This window comes from Apodemus sylvaticus, chromosome 1, assembly GCF_947179515.1.
Source record: "Apodemus sylvaticus chromosome 1, mApoSyl1.1, whole genome shotgun sequence".
NCBI lineage: Eukaryota > Metazoa > Chordata > Mammalia > Rodentia > Muridae > Apodemus > Apodemus sylvaticus.
Window position 1 is genome coordinate 28,798,993 of NC_067472.1, and position 23,985 is coordinate 28,822,977.

Consider the following 23,985-nt stretch of genomic DNA (forward strand, 5'->3'; position numbering starts at 1 on the left):
CGTTTATGACATTATTGATTCAGTTCAGCCTAAAAAGCCCTTCAAATCATTACTAGAGACATGCTTGTTCTTTAGTGGGCTGAGGAGACTTTGATATACTCTCTAAGATCACATGCAGACTTTGGTTTTTTAATGATGATTGTCCCTATAATCTTCATATATATGCTCACCTATATAATGAGAGGAGTTCACATGTACCATACAGGAGGTAAAATTCCCTGCATAATGTGAATGAATATTAAACATCAGAATCTGAAAAGAATCTGTTGAAATCCCATTAATATTTATAACTGATCTGTGAGACTAGGGAACATCTTTAGTATAAAATATTTCAAATGCACGATTGTAATAATGTAGTATCCCTGAAATTAAAATATAACTTTTACCACTGAAATTGGTTTCTGTTCTATGTATTGCTAGTGAATGCTTTGTTGCTGTTATTATATGTTATACTACTTAGTAGGATCGAGAAGGTGACCTTGAAACCTGAGCTCAGATGAGCCTAATTCTCTTTTTTCACTAAAAACAAAATCCCTGTTTGTTTCCTTTTCCTCCTATTTTCAGAGTAATAGTTTCTCAAAGAATTCCTTCTGTAATTGAAGAATCATGCCCAAGTACCGAGATCTAACCTTTAATTATAAGTCAAAATATAACAGGGAAAATAATTCCATTCATCTCATTAGGAAAGAGTAAGACTTCCCAAAGTGGCCTGGTTGATTTCCTCTACAAAGGGGAACAGGAATATGTTAACATTAACTTAAACAACTTCATTATCTGATTGGTCTTAGATCTTAAAATTCAAAATTTTATAATAACAAAGCAAAAAAAAAACTTAAAAACTTAATGAACCAAATGTACTAAAGCAAAGGGTTTGGTCAATTGTAGCCTAGAGATATATTACATCTTTTCACAGAATTCTTTTAAACAGTGACAGATCTAAAGCTGGATCCAACCATGTAGCTTCTATGGTGACAACATGATATTCTTAGGGCAAACCAGTACACAGGCTCAAGGAGGAAATCTAGCCCAATTCAGAAGAACAGGCCAATGATAACATCACTTAAGACACAAAGTTCCACAAAGGGCACAGTGCTGACTAGGACAAAAGAGCAATGTATAATAAAGGCTGACTTCACAGGAACAGTGAGTGTTGAGGAAATGAAGATTTTAGTGGGCTGACATCATAGAAAATCTAGGACTTTTTTCATATTGTGGAAAGAGACCTACAGTGAGCAAGAGCCTAGAATCCAAATGTGAGTTTAGGTTAAGCCCTCTGCCCTAGGGATCTGAGTGAGGTCCAATTAAAAGACCATTGAATCCTTCTGTTTTTTCTTTTGGCAGCGCAAGTAAAAGTTGTAACAAGCTGAAAATCTCCTGTTGTCCCAGGATAAATAGATGTTTTCATAAAGCTTGGGGGGTCTTAGCCAAAGGACAAAGCTTCCCTTAAACAGATCCAGAAATATATACAGTCTCACTAAAAGTGGCTTATTTTTTTTCTAAACAAGCAGAATCTGTACAAGCTTTAAGGGAATTGATGGTAGGAAAAATATTCCAGCCCTGGACAAGAGTAGAATTCTGAAATACTTGTGAAATTGCCTTCTTCATTTTTTTTCATTGATATCCAACTGTTTATCCATGCCACCTCCACACTGCCTAGCTTCATAACCCTGTGCATGGTCTTTAACAGTCTCCCATGTTTGTAGAAGATGAAATCACTAGTCTTCTCGTGCTCTCAAGCAAAACTCAGGAAACATCTTTGCTTCTTTCTCTCCTTTATGTCAATGAACAAGTGTAATTAAATCTTACTGACTGCTCCCAAAGTCGACTTTGCGCTCATCTCTTCATCGCGCTTGACACTGCCAAGCCGCTACTTTCCCTCAGTTGCCTCTAGATACCTACCTTCTCCAGTTCCTTATGATCCAGAAATGTCTTCCCAAAGCCCAGATCTGCCCATGCCTCTCACTTGCTTCCTATATAAAGCTCCCCAATACCTTGTTTTGTATATAAGATTAAACCTCAGATCCTTAACATGTCCTACACTGGATTCAGTGATCTAGAGCAAGGGCCATAGAACTTTTCCTACAAAGGCCAGGTGATAAATACTCTAGAGTTTGTGAGCCGTACAGCCCAAGAAGCAGCTACTCAGATCCGCTGGTTTAATTAAAGCTATAGATGCTGTGCAATGGCATGGCCATACCAATGCCTCAATAAGTTATTACAAACACAAGTGCAGAAAGGATTTGGTATCAAGACCATAGTTTGTCTACCTCAGCATGTGCCTACCTCACCAGTTCTTCACTCTTAGCCAGTCTAGCTGTCCTGTCACATGCTTTATAACCAGTTGTGAATTTTCGCATTTCAATAATTTCCTCTGTAAACTGTCAAAGTTGAATTGCTCCTTCTACAGAGGCCATTTCTTATTTGTTTTCTTATCTTTGTTGTTGTTGTTGTTGAGACAAGGTGTCACTATATAGTCTTGACTGGACTGGAACTCACTGTGTAGACTAGGCTGGCCTTGAACTTTCAATAATCATCCTGCCTTTGGCAGTACTAGTACTACCCAGTACTAGGATCAGCTGTACATCACCATTTCTGGACAGAGGGCATTTATAAATTCTTTATTTAATTCAGTTTCCCTCTGTACTCTTAAATAGCACCCTGTATCTTGATTTTCAGTAATTGTGAATAATCTCAATTGCCAACTTGATGCTATCTAGCTGGGAGACATATCTCTGAGCATGCCTGTACATTATTATCCTTATCGGGTTACTTGAGATGAGATGACTGGTTTATTGTGGGTATCATCATTCCCTAGGCTGGGATCCTTGAATATATAAAAGGAAAATGTGACTTGAGCACATAAAGATACAATGTGAGCAGCTACTTTCAAGTTCATGCCATCTTGACTTCCCTGCTGTTGTACCTGAAATGTGAGCCAAAATAAACCCTTTGTCCCTTATATTTCCTTTGTTGGGATATTTTATCATAGATACAGGAAAAATAACTATGACAATAACTATATATATGTCCATGAGACCTTTGCTTAATATCTAATTTATCTTCAAATTTTTAAGGATCCATAAATGGATCTATGTTTCTACCACTTTAGTTGGTGCTTAACATATAGTATTTCTCAATAGCAGGCTAGTCAATTAATAATTAATGAAATTGAATCAAAGGATTAGGGAAGAAAATGAAAAATGTAAATTGGTTATGGCTGATATGAAATATAAAAGGCTTTCCTTGAAGGCCATTCTTTTCCAAAGTACATCATTTTAAAAGTTTTCCTTGATTACTAGTCAGGGCAACTAATGTGCATTTCTCAAAAACTTAAGAGGATATAGAAGCCATGCCTCATGTAGCACCCTGAGGCTTATGCAATCAGATGGTGGGTGAGCAAATATGCTATAGCTGATAGCGCCGTCATCTGAAATATAAGCCAAGAAAGTTGGGGTGAGTGGAACCAAGAAAGAAATGCCACTTTCACTGGTCTTGGCTTTGATGTAAAGCACTTCTCTCATCCTCATGGTTCAGCCATCAAAGATGGCTCCAACTTATAGCCAAAAAGAAGGAGTTTCTCACAGAGCATAGAATGTTCAGTTAAATATGGCCACTGCCAGAGAATAAAAAAAAAATCAGTCTAAAGATATTCCCAAGTCTTAAACAAAATTGGCTATGAGAATGTACTATAAACCCCATTTATTGGCTGAGTATTATTATATATTAAATTATTAGTGCCGCACTGTCACCAATCTCTCAGATCCTTTTCTACAAAGACCTTTAATATAATAGAGCAAAATGATCATTTTCAAAATGATTCCATGTTATGACCATGATTTTATTATGTAGTCTATAATATTCTATTTTAAAAGAATTATATGTCATCCTTTAAAGTTAAAGATCAAAAATCTATAAACCATTGGGGAACTGATCTTTATAAGGATAGTAATATCTGTGTTCTTTTAGTTCCCAAATTACTTATGATTCTATAACGAATTCACCAGCCATGCATATATTTATTGAGCCTTTATAGCACTGTTGCTGTAACCCAGATATTGTTCTGGGTGTCTAGATAGAAGAGAAAGCCAATATTCCTCTCCACTAGAGCTTATATTTAACAAGGATTATTTGATTATATCCCTATAGCAAGAATTAAAAACTCAGATTCCTTATAAACAAACTCTTAACAGTATTCCATCTGATATTTCTTTTATTTCAACTTTAATTTTGAGGATAGGTATTTTAAATTCAATGGACTGAAATGGAAATAAAACCTAAGGAATAACACCTAATGTTGACATCTGGACTCAACATGCATGCATGCAAACACATGTGCCCAAAAAGAAATATACACATACAGAGGGGGAGAGAGACAGAGACAGGGAGAGAGACAGAGACAGAGACAGAGAGACATACAGACACACAGACACACACAGAGAGAAATGTTGCTTATTTTAAAGTCCATACTCATCATCCTACTAGAATAGTCTCTGAACCAGTGTGCTAAACTCTAGATTTTTTTTTTAATCCTTACAACAACCACTTACAACAACAACTTAAGATGATGACGGTGATGATGATAGTGCTGGTAGTGGTAGTGGTGATAGTGGTGGTGGTGGTGGTGGTGGTGGTGGTAGTGGTGGTTGTGGTGGAGGTGGTGGTGGTGGTACTGGTGAGGACTAAAGTTGAGAAATTAAGTAAAAACATGACATCAGCTTGAACTTTGTCTTCAATGTATACTTTTCTGATTAAAAAAAATAAAAATTTCTGTCCCATAAGGCCTAATAAAACCTCTCCATGAAAATTTAGTTCCCCCACCACCTACCCTGTAGCACAATGCTGAGACTGACTGAAATCTGGTAACTGAACCCTTCTCTTTAATAGACATCTCTAATCTGTATTTTCTATCATTTGTATACTGAAAATTGTTAATTTTAAAGTTCATTCCCTAAAAGGTGAAGATATGGCACCAAGCATTCTTTCTAATTCTCTCTCCACCTTCTCTCAGGTTCAGATCCATTAAGTCCCCAGCACACACAGCTATTACTCCCCTCCTCCTACTCCACTCCCACCACAGCCCCAGCACAGAAAGTAAAGGACTCTAGAAGCCTAGGTCTCCTCCTCCTGTGAACTACACTGAGATCCATACCACAAATCACAAAGATAACTTGTTAGGAACTTCAAGAGAGCCAGCACTCCCTCACACGAGACCCTTTAAACCTTAGTATGTGTGACTAAAAATGATATTCTAGAGGTAACTTTGAATTTACCTGAAAAAAGTGTTTAAAATTAAATGGTTCCAAATACTGTCTTTATTAATTTGGTTCTTGCCTCTTATATATGGCTTTCAACAGAACTGTGATACTTGTGAATTTTCTATCCATTTTTAACACATAAATGAACTATCCATGGTATATCAACAACTCTAAGTAATAAATGGGCTGAAAATAAATCAAGGCTTTCTTAAACAATGTAGTGATTTTTCTCTCCATCATAGAAAATAGCTCGTCTGGAGCTTAAGATTAAAATCCCAGGGAAAGCGGAAGGATTGGGAAAGCTCAGATCAAAGTATTCATCATGTTATCCCCATGGACCAGAAACTTCCACACTGGGGACAACATAGAGCAATCAGAGAAAAGCTGAGCTTCCCTACTCACACCATCATTGCAACTAGGACCTAATTATACATATATGTGTGCCTTTGTGTGTGTGTATGTGTGTGTATGTGTGTATGTATGTATGTATTATGTATGTATGAATGTATGTATATGCATGCCTGTATTCCATTGGCATAGGTCAATTTCCTATGGTATTGAGTGACATAAAACATTTTAATAGAAGAATAGACTATACTTTGTGCATATCTTTCTTTTCTTCGTCCACTCTTCTCTTCTTAATATACACCTGCAATAGTTCCCCTCAGTCCCTAGATAGTTCAGTTCCACTTTCATGTAATGCTACATAGATGGTTTTCTAAATCTATGTAAAATTCAAGGCCCACCAATGAGAGAAAGCATATAATATTTGTCCTTCTGAGGGTGACTTAAGTTACTTAATGTGATTGTCCTTGGCCATATCCATTCTCCTACAAATATTTCTTTATTAATAAAAGGAATCTACATATATGCCAACAGAGGAATGGATAAAGAAAATGCAACCTCATTTCACAGACCTCTCAAAAGTTAACACTGAAAGGATCTTAACAAAATGAAACATTTTTTTTAATCCCTTTACTTTATACATGAAGAAAATGAGGCCCTAAAGAGGAAGTCTCCTCTTTAGGACTTCCTAAAGAAAATGGCCAGATCTAAGTTTCAATAATACAATAAAAACATAAAGTAAAATTCAGAGAAAGTGTGAATGTTACTGGATTACAGGGTCTCTTTTGCAGGTTTCATTAGTCTTATACATAAAAGAATTTAAAATAGACTTACTCTTTGTAAGCTCAAGGACAATTTTATTAGAATGTGAGAGAAAACAATGGGGCAAATTAGGGACCTGAGCAGCTGCTGGATAGAATGAAGTGAGCAGGGGGGAGGGAGGAAGCCATGTTTCCAATGTTTAGAGCTGAGAAAGAGACAGCTCAACAGTGAAGTCTGGGCAGTGCAGAGAGCAGTGGTCTCCAGACAGGAAGAATGCCTAGCTTGTCAGGGCCACTTGGCTTAGGACTTTGGCCATGTCTGAAAAGCGAGATACAAAGGGGGCAGGGGTTATGCATTCTGAATTAGAAAACCAGAAATGGACAAGCTTACCAGTCAGGTCTGTGAGCAACTACTGAATTCCTTAATCTTATGTCATAGGTGTCATGTGACACTCTTCCTGAGGAGTTGTGAATAAAAGCCATATCACCAAAGATAGGGGAAAACTATCAAGTCAAAGGATACCACTAAAGTCCAGCTCTGCTAACCAATGAGTGTTATTGAGGCTACTCTTAAGAAACTGGGTAAAGCTTCCCTCTAACATAGAATATTTTATCTCAAAATACTACCCAACAGTAGGGCTTGTAGATGCCCAGTTATCTCTAGAAAATCATCCCCAGTGTTCCAACCCAGCCCCCATATCCTTCCTCCTGCTCCTTTGCCATACCTCCCTCCAGTGCGCACAGATGTGGTGGAAATAACATGTTTATGTTATTATTTCAAGGAGGCTGAATTACTGGAGAATGTTACCACTTAGTTTCTTTGCTGGCTACATGCTCTGTGATTAGTTTTCCATTATTTACTGTAAAATTGTTTCCCAAATTTGTGTACATTTTCGTACATGGGTGCTTCAGGAAAACATCTGAAACTGGAAGTCTGAGCTCTATTCCATTTCATCGTGTGGGGTTTTCCAACATGTTTACATTTAACTAGATGCCCATCAAAATGATTATCTTATACAGAGCTGTTTAGAGGATATCCATGTGCCTTGTTAAACATAATCTATCCAAACATATGTAGCTTTGGCTAACAAGGATTACAATATACATGTGTGTTAGTTTTAAAACTTCCCTTCCTAGAAGTCTTTATTTAAATTGGCAAATGCATATATCTACAGATTTGTTAGTGTTTGCTGACATAGAATAAACAAGTTAAAGATCCCTAAAATTTTTTTACAGAAGAGAAACTAATAGGTATATTAGCTTTTTAAAAAGATATATACATATAACAATAGTTAAAGGAAAAAAAGGCCACGAATTTGAAAAAGAGCAAACTTGAGAGAGTTTGGAGAGAAGAAAGGGAAAGAGAAAATTATGTTATTTACATTACAATGAAAACAGCTAGTCTCTCCTGATCTGAGGTAGACAAACCCCTTCATATGGCCCATGTGGCACTGCGCTCCTGACGCTGGGCTGCAAGCATTCGGTGATATCTATGTATTTTAAATGTGCTCAGCCCAGTCCATTGCTGCTGATCATACCATTTACTCAGTAGGTGGGGAAAGCTTGCTTTATCTACCCGTACTCCTTAGAATATGAGAAATAAATTATTCTTTCATTCATTCACTGATCATCCACACAGTCAACAGATATCAAGCACTTACTATTTTCCAGTCACTGTGAGAGGCATTGGAAATGTAAAAGATAATTGTGAAACAAGCAATCAAATTCTCAAGCATAAAAGAAGAGACCACTGAACAACAATCATCCCAGTTTTATGGAGAACTTGCTATCATTGCATAAAAGTAGCCCCTGGAGAGATTCAGGTGTTGGTGAAGGACACTGGGCAAACTCCACAATACACCTCCTGGTAAAGTTCTCCAGACAGTTGCAAACTGTGTCACCATCTCCTTCCTTTTTTTAGTAAATGGTCTTTACTTTATAAACGCATACATCCAGTGGGTCACATTTACATGAAGAAAAATAGAAATTGTTGGGCCTATGTTTAGAACAGCTGGAACCCGCAGGTCAGTGTTTCGGCCTTCCTGCATATTCTGCATGTGTGGGCTTGTGTTTTAAGTGTGCAAATTACTGCGGTATGTGACATTTTAAAAACAAGTATTTTGATATTTTTACTGTATAGGATGGTATTTAAAGATGACTGTGAAAACCATATTTTACAATAAATAGTTAAAATTTTAACCTACTTAGTACTCAAATGAATTGATTGAATAGCTAACTTAAAGTGCTAAGATGTGGTTTTAAAAAGTTGTAATTCCTTTGAGAAAAGAATGAGAAAATGTAAACATATGAATATAAAACTAGAGAAAAAGTTGTAAGGTATTTTGAGATGTTGGACATCATTAGCTTTGGATATTGTTGAGCTGTGAGGAGATTTATATTGTACTAATTCCCAATTGACAAATGCACCCAACTCAGTAAAATCCAGATTTCAACTATGATAACAACAACAACAACCACAAAAAAAAAAAAACCCCAAGTAGGTCTTGACCTATAAATTTACATTTCTCTTGGAGTACAGAGAAGAAAATGTTGATGAATATTGTTAGAAAGCACCTCCCATCACACATCAATGTCCTATATGAAGTAAGGGACACTAGCACCCCAATAATTCCAGATCTCTGAAATGAAGTGTGTAGGGGTGTTGGCTGTTGGTTTTGAGCATTCACTGTGTACCAAACACCAAACTCCTCACTTCACATGAATTTAACCTTCATAGTAATGAAGTGATGGGCTTTTCCATTAAAATGAAGAAAAGATAGATCACTAGGGAAAAAAGTATGCAAATCCAGTTTTCAGGTAAAAACACTATTCACAAGTAACCAGCTGAATTAAAACTAACCCAAATGTACCTGGCACTTGAGCAAGAGGAACAGAACTGGGAAGAATGTGAAGACATGGAGAGCTTCAGTGTGCTTTTAGAGGAAGTCAATCGGATGTCTAAAATGGCATTAATTTTTTTACTCTTAACTTTCTTTCCTCTTTATTTATGTGTGTGGATGCTTTGCCTGTATGTATGTCTGTTCACCATGTGCCTGGTACCCTCGGAGGCCAAGAAGAGGGCACTGGATTCCCTAGAACTTGAGTTACATGTTTGTTTGGGTTGTTAGTTACCATGTGGATAGTTGGACTAGAACCTTAGTCCTCTGGAAAAGCAGCCAGTATTCTAAACCATCAAGCCATCTCTCCAGCTCCAAAGTGCTTACTCTTTGACTCAGCAATTCTACTTCTAGGACATATGCCCTACAGGTAGCTAAACAGAAGTGTAACAAAGAGATAGGAATTAAACTGTTTGGGCTCCTGTGACAAACAGTCTTAGACTTGTATATAACTTATTATTAATAAATTGCATCAGGACCAGATGGAGCCCTGCTCCCCTTCCACCCCACCCCAGGCTGGATCCAGCCTTCAGGCCCCCACTCCATTGGCATCTCTGGTGCCTGGGTGTTCAAGAGCCCGAGAACCAGACAACCCCAGCCTCTTGAAGGCCTGAGGATCCCCAAAACCAGTCCAACTCTCCAGCACCTCAGACAGCACTTCCCTACCCCAGAGCCTTGTCCCAGGACTTCCCTACAGCTCGACATCCACCAGGCAACAGAGTGGGGTAATCATGGTCAACTTCCCAAGTCCTGCCTGCCTCCCCAAGCAGCCAAGCCCTGTGGCCCGGTGGAGCAGATGCAGGACCCATAACCCTACACACAAACATATTAGAGACTTTTTGATTTTGCTTCAAAATGGCATTTGAAAAAAATGCTGACCTAAACAATTTCGCTGGTGTTTTCTCTAGTAAACAATAGTACATCATATTGAATACCTATTTGGGGAAAAGAGAAGCAGCGTGGCCATCTGAGAGTCATTCAGCCAGTGAGTGAGGAGACAGTATTTCTGGGGCAATTTCAACTAATGTCCCTCAGCTCTGGATATGGAAGGAAGGATCCAGGGTGTCCACACTAAATGAATCGTATGTTATTTCTTAAGATACAAAGTTATAGTCCAAGATTTTCTGCAAACCTTAGATGATGTAGCATAGTTTCCTAATAAATGTTAGATACAATCCTCTGCAGTGAAGGGAGAAAAATGACAGTGAACTTCATCTATATTTCCTGTAATTTAAGACTGCCATTTCAAGCCTTACCATTTCCCCTTTTCTGATAGGCATTTTATCTTTAAATGAGAGGTAGGATTTGTCAGGTAATCTTCATGTCTGATTGCCTGCCAGGAAGAACACACTTTCCCTATTCATTTATCTTTAAGAATCTTTTCAGGGCTATTCCTTTCTCCTAGTGCTTCTTTAGAAGTTGTTTGTCTTCTGGATTAAGCTCTCTGTTCCACTCTCTTCCTGTTTACACTGGACATTTAAGTTGGATACTGTTATCTATTACTGTGAATAGATTCCACCTCCAGAGAAGCAACATGGAAGGAAAAAAATCAATATTTTCTCCCAAAAGATAGTGCAACAAAATGAAATAAGTAAAAGGGAAACCTTTAAAGCCATCTTTTCTCTATGCCTAGTCCTTTGGAGAAGCACTTATTCCCTGAACTTTGCACTTCTGTCAAAACCATAAGCCTATGCCGGATTGATAGAAATCCTTGCCACAGAAATCCCTGCAGTAGACAAAGCTGGACCTACTGAACTTATCTGGGATGTGGCTTGCAGAGAGTGAGCCAAGTTTTAGTATTTGGTTGATACTTTTTAAAGCAAATCAACCCTGAAATTGTTCCCTCTGTTCCTGATTTTGGACCAACAGCACAGAACAGCAGCATGTTGCCAAGAGATTGGATGCTAAGACAGAATGCTGTGCACACATTTGGCCTGCTAGAAAAGTGAGGAACGACAGAGGGAGGCTCAGAAGCCTGTGCCAGCGCTCAGGGGTGTCCGTCCCTGCCCTACTCTTCTCCGTCTTCCTGACATACCCTCGTCAAGGCGGAAGTAGAGCATACATGAAGGCTACCAATATGATTGGCTTCCTCTCCGTCAGACTTGGGGCTGGGTTCCTGGGCTGAGTCGAAGAGAGATACATTGTTAAGAAAAGCCCTTCTGGAAAGAGGATGAAGATAATTGACAGTTCCACTCAAGTGAAGAGAGGAAAAATTACCACCGTGTGCCTCTTGGTTTGCCGTGTATTGCTTCAAGCAAGTTCACACAGGTGTGGTTCCCAAGCCTCACTCACATACACCACAGACGTGATCCCATTTAGTGGATAATGGTTCTGCAGTAACACTGCCGGTGCTTTGTCTCTTCCTGGCTGAAATAAACCATCCTGAAACACCTTGTGCATGTGCCTCCTGGTGCCAGCCATCGCCCTGAACACACGTGTACATGTCTGCTGTCCCAGAGAAGAAGAATCATTTTCACCCATTTCCTATTCCTCTTGGTCCAAAGCTACGTCCACCTTCTCTAAGTTACTTTAGTCCTCTGCTTTTCTCTCAGAGATGAAATTTACAGCTGGCTTTTGGGGATCCCAACTGCTGTCCCTGGCAACTGACAAAAATAAAGTCTACCAGATGAAAAATCTCTGGTGCATTTGCATGCAAGTAAGAATTTGGCTTTCAGTACAAAGTAATGAGAGAAAATCTGGGGACAGGAATCCTGTGTGACCTAAGATTGAACATCCCACATAGATTTCAAAATAGGAAATCAGAAATGACAAGAGGTACAAAGAGAGTAAATTTTTCCATGCATCCAGGTTTCCAGGTAATATTAAATTCACTCTTTCCTGTGACTATGCTATAGACTTTATACAGGCTAGGAGTTTGTGTATGATAGCCAGTCTCATTAACTGCCTATTACTATCAAATAATGCCAAGCTATTTTAATTACTGTGGCCATGTAACACATTAAAATACTGCAAAGCTTCATTCGATTTTTTTCACAAAACAATATTAAACTGTCATTGTCAAATATTCTCTTTAAACCTAGTTGAAAGATCCCAAGTGATATTATAAAATTAATTTATTAATATTTTATGAACTATCCTTAAATATAGAGAAATCAACTCAATATCAAGATGTTTTAATTTGATCAATTTTTAAGTATTCACTGTTTTTAGTGGGATAATTTTCCTTTCTTATTTCTGTGTTACTTGTCCATTTTTATCTCATTGCAATGACCAGACTGATATTAAATATACTATTGATATTTCAAAGAACCTTTGTTTTTAATGCTACTATAAGAATTTACATCATTCAAACAATAAACAAGATATTTTATCTCATCCTGATATCTAATTCTTTTTACATGTTATCTCTTATTTCTCATAAATTTACTTTAAGTGACAATGGATGTCTCTAATATAAATTGAGGTCATCACACTTTACTTAATTGTACCTATTAACATGATATATTATAGTAGATAAATCATTGTAAAATCTATATGATTCTTGATGGAATTTGCTCAGTATTGGTGATGTTATTCATACTAGGTAAATACTCTGCCATTGAACAATCCTTTTCTTAATGAGAGACAGTCTTATTTGGTTACCTGGACTTGCCTTGAGAATTCAGTCTTTCTGCTTCAGCTTCCAAAGTGGCTGGGCCACCTTAGACTAAATAAGTATGATTGGTGAACATGGTGAATTTTCTCTATAATCTTATGGAAGAATGGTCTGTATTTGTATCTGTAAATGTGCTGTGGTGTGTGTGTGTGTGTGTGTGTGTGTGTGTGTGTGTGTGTGTGTGTGTAAAATCAATATAAAAGTAGTTTGATCATCTGAAGGAAATCACAAGTAAAACAACCAGGTCCTGAGGTTGGGATCAAAGTTTTCTTTAATATATTGCCTGTATTTTCAGTTTCCTATGTGCTTCTTGGTTCATATTCTGTTTCTTTTTGGTTGAATAGTTTTTTATGTGTTTTATTTCCAAAAACAATTGCCTTCCTTACTTTTTGATTTAAAAATATCTAGCTTAAGTCTTCCATTTTTATGTCTTTAAAAGTTTCTCTATGTCTGATATGACCTGTCGGTCAGAACAGCATAGCTAGAATGCATGCTTGTCTTCAAGCAGAATGAAAAAACAAACGGAAAAAAAGGGAAGAAAGAACATATCTCCCCTGAGATGCCAAAACCACAGAACAACCCTGAGGCAAACCTGGTGCCAGAATTCATTCTGCCAGCAAAATTCATAAATCTAGTTAAACTGGTTATAAGCATTATTACCCACATGTATCTAGCAGAAATAAAAGCAGATCTAAGAAAGAACATTTTAAGCTCAGGCTTAAAGAAATTGTGATTCTGATAGGCCTGCCTTTATATGTTACTTGACCTTTTCCCCTTACTGCTTTTTTTTTAATATTTTTATTTCCTATATTCTTTGTTTACATTCCAAATGATTTCCCCTTTCCCGGATTCCCCCCTCCCCATATGTCCCATAAACCTTCTTCTCTCCATCCCTTCTCCAATCACCTCCCTCCTTTTTCTCTGTCCTTATATTCCCTTCCAATGCTAGATCAATCCTTTCCAGGATCAGGACCCTCTCCATACTTCTTCATGGAAGTCATGGGTATTCAGGGCTTCTGGGCTAATTAATATCCACTTATCAGAGATTGCATTCCATGTGTATTCTTTTGTGATTGGGTTACCTCACTTAGGATGATATTTTCCAGACCAAACCATTTGCCTAAAAATTTTGTGAATTCATTGTTTCTAATTGCTGAGTAGTATTCCATTGTGTAAATATACCACATTTTCTGTATCCATTCCTCCTTTGAGGGGCATCTGGGTTCTTTCCAGCTTCTGGCTATTATAAATAAGGCTGCTATGAACATAATGGAGCATGTGTCTTTATTGCATGCAGGGGAATCCTTTGGGTATATGCCCAGGAAAGGTATAGCAGGGTCCTCTGGAAGTCTCATGTCCAGTTTTCTGAGGAACCTCCAGACTGATTTCCACAGTGGTTCTACCATCTTACAGCCCCACCAGCAGTGGAGGAGTGTTCCTCTTTCTCCACATCCTTGCCAACACCTGCTGTCTCCTGAGTTTTTGACCTTAGCCATTCTGACTGGTGTAAGGTGAAATCTCAGGGTTGTTTTGATCTGCATTTCCCTAATGACTAATGATGTTGAGCACTTTTTAAGGTGCCTCTCGGCCATCCGAATTTCTTCAGGTGAAAATTCTTTGTTTAGATCTGTACCCCATTTTTAATAGGGTTATTTGGTTCCCTGGGGTCTAACTTCTTGAGTTCTTTGTATATATTGGATATTAGCCCTCTATCAGATGTGGGGTTGGTGAATATCCTTTCCCAATTTGATGGCTGCTGTTTTGTCCTTTTAACAGTGTCCTTTGCCTTACAGAAACTTTGTAATTTTATGAGGTCCCATTTGTCAATTCTTGATCTTAAAGCATAAGCTATTGGTGATCTGTTCACGAACTTTTCCCCTGTGCCCATGTTCTCAAGGGCCTTCCCCAGTTTCTTTTCTATTAGTTTCAGTGTGTCTGGTTTTACATGGAGGTCCTTGATCCACTTGGAGTGAAGTTTAGTACATGGAGATAAGAATGGATCAATTTGCATTCTTCTGCATGCTGACCTCCAGACTGATTTCCACAGTGGTTCCATTGAATTGAACCAGCACTATTTGTTGAAAAGGCTATCTTTTTTCCACTGGATGTTTCCCTTACTGCTTTTAATATTCTTTATTTGTTTAGTGCATTTGGTGTTTTGATTATTATGTGCTGGGAGGAATTTCTTTTCTCATCCAGTCTATTTGGAGTTCTGTAGGCTTCTTGTATGTTCATGGGCATCTCTTTCTTTAGGTTAGGGAAGTTTTCTTCTATAATTTTGTTGAAGATATTTACTGGCCCTTTAAGTTGGAAATCTTCATTCTCTTCTATACCTATAATCCTTAAGTTTTGTCTTCTCATTGTGTCCTGGATTTCCTGGATGTTTTGGGTTAGGATCTTTTTGTTTTTTGCATTTTCTTTGACTATTGTGCCAATGTTTTCTATGGTACCTTCTGCACCTGAGATTCTCTCTTCTATCTCTTCTGCTGGTGATGCTTGTATCTATGATTCCTGATCTCTTTCCTAGGTTTTCTAATTCCACAGTTGTCTCCCTTTGTGATTTCTTTATTATTTCTAGTTCCATTTTTAGATTCTGTATGGTTTTGTTCATTTCCTTTGCCTGTTTGATTGTGTTTTCTTGTAATTCTTTAAGGGATTTTAAAGATCCCATGTGTGTCCAAGCTTCTGGGAGTCAAGCTGCCTCTGGGACCCTGAGATCCTCATGTGACCAAGCTCCTGGGATCCTGGGGTCCTGTGATCCTGTTATCCTGGGTGTGTTAGAGTACCTGGAAGTGGAGCTTCCTCTGGGTGCCAGGTTTCTCAAAACGTACTCTCAAAAACTAACATGGAGAGTAACTGAAAACAACTCCTGACACCAATCTCTTGTCTCCACATGAACACATACTCCACACCAACACATACACTCAGACCACACACAAAAATTTATAACAAAAAGATAGTCTTTATATAATTTTCAAAAACCAACCAACATTGAAAGAGTCAAATAAAGAGAAAAATAAGATTTTAACTCAGAAACTATTCTAGATATTTAAAAGCTTCAAATATGTTATTAAAATGTTCAAACTCAGAAAACTAATAATACAACATCAGTAGAAAATAAAAAATATTTTAAATGACAAGAGAAATCGACAAATGTATCATCAGACATTTCTCTCATTGATCAAGCAGTCAATTGTTGTCAGAACTTAATTGATAAGAATCTCAAAATTAATTACATTGTCGTCATGTGAAATGTTAATTCATAGGAGGTGGCCTTGGGTAAAACACATGCAACACAAGCATGAAGACTGCTTTGGATAACCAGGACCCACTTAAGAAGAAGCTGGGACCTTTAGTCCCACCTTTGACTCTACAGCCAGATCCCAATAAACTTACGGTCAGCAACCCAGACCTATATGGCAAAGTTCCCAGACAGTGAGAGAGCCTGTTTTCAGTACAAGGTGGGAGGCAGATGACACATACAGGGTTTTATGAGACTAAAAGGAGTTACAATGATCAGATAGATGGCAGGGCTTCTAAAACCGAGAGGGAGGATATTACTTATAAGGTAAAATAGCCTTACAGATAGCCTTAGATCACTAAACTCCAGTAAGCTGGTTCCAAGACTGTCATTTTCTTTGAACATGCCAGTAGCTACAATCCTTCCAACTCTGATGGTAGTTTGCCTAACGGACCCTAGCTTCCTTACCAGAGCTTTTACAACTTGAATTGTGCCATTGTGGGTCAAGGGCAGCAGAGAAAGCTAAGTTGTACTGAGATGGCAACCTTGGAATCCCCATGACACAAGTTGTATAGAGAGGGTTTTTCCCTGCCTCCCTGGCTGGCTATGATCTCTGTCTTCTCCCATGTGTTTATATAAATAACCAGGAATTCAAGTCTCTTAATCTTCATTCAATTAAAATCTTCCAAAGTAGGAAATCTGAAGCACATCCACACACTAATGTTCTTAGGTACCGTTAAAAGCACTCAGAGACTTAACCCAAAGATCACCTTGTCCAAACCCTCTGTTATGCTAGCCTACTCCTGGAAAACTAAATGTGTTTTTTTATCACTTTTGCAAAACAATTCTTCTATGCAAAAGTTAGCAATTAGAATTATAAGCAGAACCATGTTTTTCTATCAAAAAGTATTTCCTTTCTCAGTGACCTACTATTATTCTTAGCATTATCTATTGATATTGAAAAGCTTTAATCTACCAAACTGAAAAAAAAAAGCAGAAGACACCTGAAGACCAACACCCCAAATTGCTTTTGGCAATGCATGTACATGTATGGGCACATGTGCACAAACACATATATACACAAAAGTTAATTCAACATCTAAAAACTTAGATTAAAAACAATTGTAGCACTTGAGAGAATAGACTATATCTGCAGCCATTTAACAGATTTTAATTTTCTCAACACAGCTTCGTTCAAACTTTGCTCTTTTTTTTTTTTGTTAGCCCTTTAGGTAGCGTGCAAAACAAAGGTTGCATCATGACAGTGTCATGTATGCATATTCGTATCACTGCATAGCTTTTGTTGGCCCTGACGTTGCCTTCCCCTGTCCTTTCTTCTCCAATCCTGCTAGTTTCCTGCTTTATCCCAATAATGTCCCTTGTATGCTTTCTAGTAACATATACATGTATTTGTGTATAGCCAAGCCTACAATCTATATGTGAAAGAAAACGTGTTATTTTGTCTTTTCTTCCAATGCCATCTCTTGTCTCCTCTTTAGACCTAAAGCCTAATAACATATTCATGGTGTTTTATAAATTTGTGTTTTCCAAATCTTAGTTGTATTTAAACTCTAGCTGATTCTTTGTGTGTGTGTGTGTGTGTGTGTGTGTGTGTGTGTGTGTGTGTCTGTGTCTGTGTCTGTGTCTGTGTCTGTTTGTCTCTGTGTGTGTGTTATCTTCTAAAAGTTTCTTTTAGTTTGGGAATTGAAGTCATGCTCTTTTAAACTTCTTTAGTCTAAATTTTAATATAAATTCTCAAAATTTGTTCAATTCCAACAATAAAATTAAGTAATCAGGTTGTTCTATGTTCTCTCATTATTATACAAGAATCATTTCAGTTTGAGTCTTAAGATTTCTTTTTGAATTGCTCTCCCAGGAGGAGACAGCTATTGTAAATGGGAAAAGCTTGTCATGCGCCATTACTAGTCTTAGTGACTGGAAAGGAGTACCTCTTGACGCTCAGTGCATAGTTAGCCTTTAAAGCCTGCCAGTGATGGCAAGCAGATCTCTGTTCTGCTTCCCTGATGAGGTGACTTTCTGACTCTACAAAGATCTGGTAACTCACAAATGGAGGATGGCTTTGCACCCCTCCATTGTGAACACGCTTCATGAACTTTTTAATTGATACATAATAAATGTGTTAACTGATGAGTAAGTAATGCCTGCTGTCTTAAGTACGTTTCCTGTTGCTATGATAAAATAACAAATGAACTTAAGTAAGGAAGAGGTCATCTTGACTCACAATTCATGGTACCGTTTGTCATGGTTGAGGTGTTTTGGCAACCGAAGTTTAAGCCACTTGTCATGTTGCATCTGCAGCAGGAAGCAAAGGACAGTAACTATGAGTCTGCAGGTAGCTGGTGGCGTGATGCAAAGGGTTTCTCACTGTAGGAGCATTCCCTGAAATAACGTGCATGTTTGCACATATGAGCCTTCCCCTCTGTGCAGTGCCAGTGAAGTGCATACTAGAAGGTTAAAGACTTGGACTTCCCAAGGACGGCTTCTCTGCTGCTGAGTAAGGGGGTTCCAGCTCCAGTGAGCTAAGTGGTGGACAGTCTGATTCACCATGGCACCTCCAGCACAGTGTTCCCATTCAGAGCCCAACAGATGAGGTTATGTAGCAGCACGGACTGTTTTTGAAGGCTTGCAGCATTTTGAGATGATTCTCTTGTATTTATTTTTGAAATTAATAAGCCATGGTTCTTTGGGCTGAGTGAAATGGGAAAGGGAAGTATTTTTTATTAAAAATAACTCATGGGGATAATTTGAGCAACACCTAGGAATGTCATCCTTTTAGCTGATTTATTCTCTTCCTCCTGACTCTTACTTTTACAAAGCATCTACTTACTATGTTGTTTGATCTATACTATAAACCTAGGTGGTACAAACTTATTAAGATTTTACAAAAATAAATTTTTAAAAAAAATCTCTAAAATGTACAGAGGCTAACTGGGCATATGCTTATGATATTCAATCTTTTATTTTTGTTTCTAAAATTGAATCAATATACCTCAAATAGTATGACATTTTATAATACAAAATTAGAATCATTTTAGAATCAAGTTGCCAACCCGTCAGTGCCTGACTACATATGTTAATATATTCTCTCAGTTTCTTCCTCAATATTATTTAAACCAAACTCATAATGATGTTCTTTCATAAATTATATTTTCCAATGCCTTAGTTGCCTAAATGCCTTTAACTTCATGCTTTATTGCCTTGTGTTCTTCTAAATAAGGAAAGCTTCAAACAAGCACTCAATCATGAAAATTCAGCAAAAATAAATTGAGTGACAAATAAAAATGGAGGTATAGATGGCACAGACTCTTGTTTCTGTTGGTGACTGAAAGATAAAGAAGAACAGTGTGCTAGTGCTACCACAGAGGAGGGAGAAAGAAGTGATCTCAAGTTCAAAGCCAGCTTGGGCCACACAAGACCTTGTTTCACAGACACACAAAGGATACAAGGAATAATATTAGTTGAAATATTCTGATTTTAAAGAGATACTTATTTTTCAAGGTGTTAAATAATGCAGAGTTGTTGTAATTTTAGTAAAATGTTTTGCAACCTTCCTAACATATATATCTTTCTGAACATCTATTTCATTCTCAGAACTTAAGAAAATAGGGTATTTGCAATATAATATATAAAAGGATAATGTAATAGAGAAAGCAACAAATGAATTTAGCTGGACCCAGGGTAATAGGCATTAAGGGTGCGTATTGTCCCTCCCCAGTTCCTTTCTGCGGACTGATGACATGTTTTCTACTGTACATCTTCAGCTCCTTCCTCCCCAGGAGAGCTGAAGCTGATTCAGAAACAGCCTAAACTATGCTGCAGACACAGGTCTCTGTTCACCTCCATTACTGCCTGATCATTATAAGTGTTTTCTACTTTGGATTCCAAGTCTAGGCTATGCTATTGTGTTCCCTGCTTTAAGATGTATCTTCCTCTCACACTGCAGAGTCATCGGAATGTGGTCCATCCCTGCTGGTACAAAGCACTGTCCCATTTGGAATTGCACACTTGGAGGACAGCGAGGAGGATGTGCAGAAGTTAATCACCCAGCAACTGGAGCTCTTTCTGCCGGGTTTGCCTCAGCCAGTTGCTGCCAAATGCCAGAAGTGGATTTATTCACAGGTAATCAGAAAATGTAATAGAGTCTTCTGAGTCGTCCAGTAGAGGGAACGAATGCTGGGATCCTTGGAATTCATATGGGTTTGTCATATGCATATGTAATTTCTATAGGTGTCATGGTCACACTATTGCTCAGTGAGATGAGCATGTCATTTTTACCAGTTTTGTCCACATCCCATCACACTCTGAAATTCTATATTGCTGTATTCTACACAGGCAAGAGAAGTTGCACATCCAAATGCAGCTGGTTCTCTGGGGATTTTGCAAATCGACACTGTGTGGCAGCCACTTTAACTACCCGGAGCTATGCTGTAGGTCACATTAACACTGCATGTGTATCTAGTTACCATAGTTTTCATTTTTATTGAGTTTCTACTTCAGTTTGAGTGGTGACAGCAGAGTTCTTTCATGAGTAACTCTAGAATATTGAACAGAGTTGCCTTCCAGGGTAAAATAACCCTGCTTATCATTCTTCTAGATTAGCCTTAAAACCCTTAATACAGAGTAAATCTTGACTTAAACACACACACACACACACACACTTTTACTAGAGTTGGAATCCTGTTCGTGGAAACAGCTCTGGATCTAATAAACTTGGTTGAGAAGTCATTTTGGAATCAGTGAAGCAAAGGTCAGATAGACTGAAGATGGAAAGCCACAGAGACAGGTTTTCTCCTCTTTCTTAGACCACTGATTAACAGATTTGTGAGCACTATTGGTTATCAGAGCTGTAAAGCCTTTCAGAAAAAGTGGTGTTATAGGAAATTGCAGCAGATTTTGTATGTTTTAAAGAGCTTTTCAAATCAGAGGAAATAGTAAATTACTCACTAAAATATTACAGCAGGTCTGTGTTTACCCATATCTTCTCAAGTTAAATTATACAGGGAACCTCTGGAGGAAATATTTACTTAAGCATGTCGTAGTCACTTTAGAAGACTGCTCTTTCCTTTTAAAAGCACTGAAAAACTCTCAATAGCTAATGTCTCTAAATGATATTTATCTCAATTTTAAGTTGACTAGAAAAAGAATCTTGTTATAATTTGAAGCTGTGTATATTGTATATAAGTAATTGTGCCTATTGTAAATAATCCTTTAAAAGAACAGTAGATTGTGACATTTGTATGTGTGTCTGCATGTGTGTGTGTGAGTTTTCTCATAAGTTACTAATAGACTAAAAATTAACTTTTAAACCTACTTATTTATAAATTTCAATCCACTCATTATATAAGTCTTACAGTTATATAGTCTAAAATAGCTTTTTCCTAACCATAAAACTACCTTTTCAAATACTGATGAAACAATATCATCAAAGTTTCATCAAAAGATTATTTTGAGTACAGTGTACATCCAAACTCTAAGAATGGTTTTTATTGGAATTTGGAAGTTGAAATCTTTCCACTGCATTTATAAGTCTGTAGACATAGATGCTACACTGGCTATAGAGCCAAAAAGGAGACAAGCTGTTGTCCAAGCTTCAAAGCATGCATTTCCCACTGTTCACACACTTCTCCAGCATCTTGAACAGCAGTCTACAAGAGTGACACTGTCATTTGTCGTGAACATCTCACCCCTTGATACACATCAGAAAAGGGACTGACCGATGAAAGGTCAGGTGGCTTGAGACAGGTTCTTACTGTCAGCTAGTTCCCTCAACAGGACATCCCCCACGCTTTTCTTAACCTTTGGAATTTGATGGAGAAGGGTGTGCCCCACATCTTGCTTCCATGGCCTTGTTTCAATTAATGTACATTTTCGTGAATGTTGGATATAATGCAACACTGAACTATTAAGAAAAGTAATGTAAATGAGAGACACAAAAGAAAGAGGAGCAAGGGCTAAATTTTCAGTGCTCCCCATGCCCTAATTCTGAGCAGAGACTCTGCTCTTAAGGAGGAAACCCAGCTGAATCTCTGTCTTGCCCAGGCCCCACCGCAGGCTCCTCTTGTCTCTCCTCCCTCCTCTTCCTCTGATTTCCACACACTGTCTCATTCCTTTTCTCCTCTTTCTCTGAAAAACAAAAAGCCAGAGCTCTACACGCCTTTATATTATGAAAGTTTCAACAGAACAGAGCTAACATTCTGTTCCAAACAGTGCTGTGTGGTATGGATTCTCTGGTCCAAACCTGTGGGATCAAAACTTTCCCTCCATTAATTTCTTTTCTTCTTTTTGTTTTCTTTCGTGACACTTGAACTGAATCTTCACACTAAATGCTAGAGATGGGTAGAGGGACTGGGCTCAAAGCTAGACAACTCCAAGGTATGATCTCTTTAATGCCGAAAGTGGATACACTACTGGAATATGCAAATGCAGAATCCAGATAACATGGAATGCTAAAGGGAGGCAGAGCGGTAGTAACTTCACTAATACCCAGTGGGGATACAAACTAGTAAGGGCATAAGTAGGCAGTTTAGTAGCCTTTTAGAAGACTTGACAAGAAGGATAGAAGAATGACTTGGCTAGCAAAGATTTTTAATCCATAGGATATACAATATTAAAGCTATAGGCCTGGGGTATTTTATTTTCCTCACTGTTATGATAAAAAATAAATGCAGTTTAAGTAAAGAACAGGAACTTGGAGAGTAGGACTATGGTTTAAGGAATTATGGTTCATCATGGCACAGTAGCCATGACCACAGGGGCAACTAATCAAATTGTTGGCCCTGCAGTCAGGAAGCAGAAAAGAGATGGACACTGATCCTCAGAGTACTTTCTCTTTGCCTGTTTTATGCAGTCTATCTATGCAGAATATCAACCCCTGTGATCATCCTTCCCACACTGAGGATGTGTCTCTTCTCTCAATTAAACCTCTCTGGTAAAACCTTCAGGGCATCATCAAAGACACATGTCCCCAGCAATCCTAAATCAAGACACTGAAAGATTAGCCATCATAAGGTGACAGGCTGTGTCAATTTAGAGTCATCAGTTTCATTACCTCACAAATTTGAAAGCTAAAAGTCCAAACACTGTGGCACTGGCCCCAGTGAAGGACCTGTTGCCTAAATCAGCTCGTGGTGCATGGCAGCATCTAGAGAAGAGCAAGCATGAGAGATTACGTGGTGAGCCAGGAAGCCAGAGTCAGAGTTAGAGGAACAGTTACGACAACTGACTCACAAGGAGCAGCTCCAAGTCCGATAACTCCACCTATCCTAACAACCCAGCCAACTCCCACCAAGCTCCTTCTCATCAACCCCCAGCTACACACACAGGGAACCTAACTTCCAGCAACATGAACCCTGGGAAGGCACCCACAAACCATGGCCACACCATCACATTTGCCTTAAAAAGTAATCATAAAGGTTTTGCAGATGCTGCTGTCGCTTTTCACCACTTGCTGCAGCCATGGTCAACGCAACTGTGTACTTCAACATCGAATCTCAAGGGAAAGCATCAACACATTCAGGTCCAGCTACTGTTGTAGAGAACAGGACAGCTGTTTGTATGTGGGGAACAGTCTCTCATTCTCCTGTTGATTTCCATGCCTACTGCCCTCCTCCACACAGCCACAAAGGCAGGAAGAAGGTCTCTTCGTTAAGGAATGTCCACAACGTCACCAATTTCTGTTCTGAAACCGTAGAGACTAATATCTGCTGAGGGCTCTAAGACACTAAATTGAATTTTGTCTTAAATGGCATAGTGGTACATTTTTGTGGGTGCTGCAAATTAAGGGGGAAAATGTCTTTGAGCAACTTGGCAAGAGTTTGCACAAAATTCTTCAACTACTGGTATGGGTTTA

At 38.2% G+C, this 23,985-nt stretch overlaps 1 protein-coding gene across 1 annotated transcript in view; it reads left to right on the forward strand.

Moving 5' to 3' along the window:
* The window catches only part of Rnls (renalase, FAD dependent amine oxidase), a 283,851-nt gene that overhangs the window by 233,670 nt on the left and 26,196 nt on the right, over nucleotides 1–23,985 (forward strand). The window contains exon 6 of the mRNA XM_052187095.1: nucleotides 20,080–20,255. Coding sequence (XP_052043055.1) covers nucleotides 20,080–20,255 — 176 coding nt within the window. The remainder of the gene's footprint in view (nucleotides 1–20,079; nucleotides 20,256–23,985) is intronic.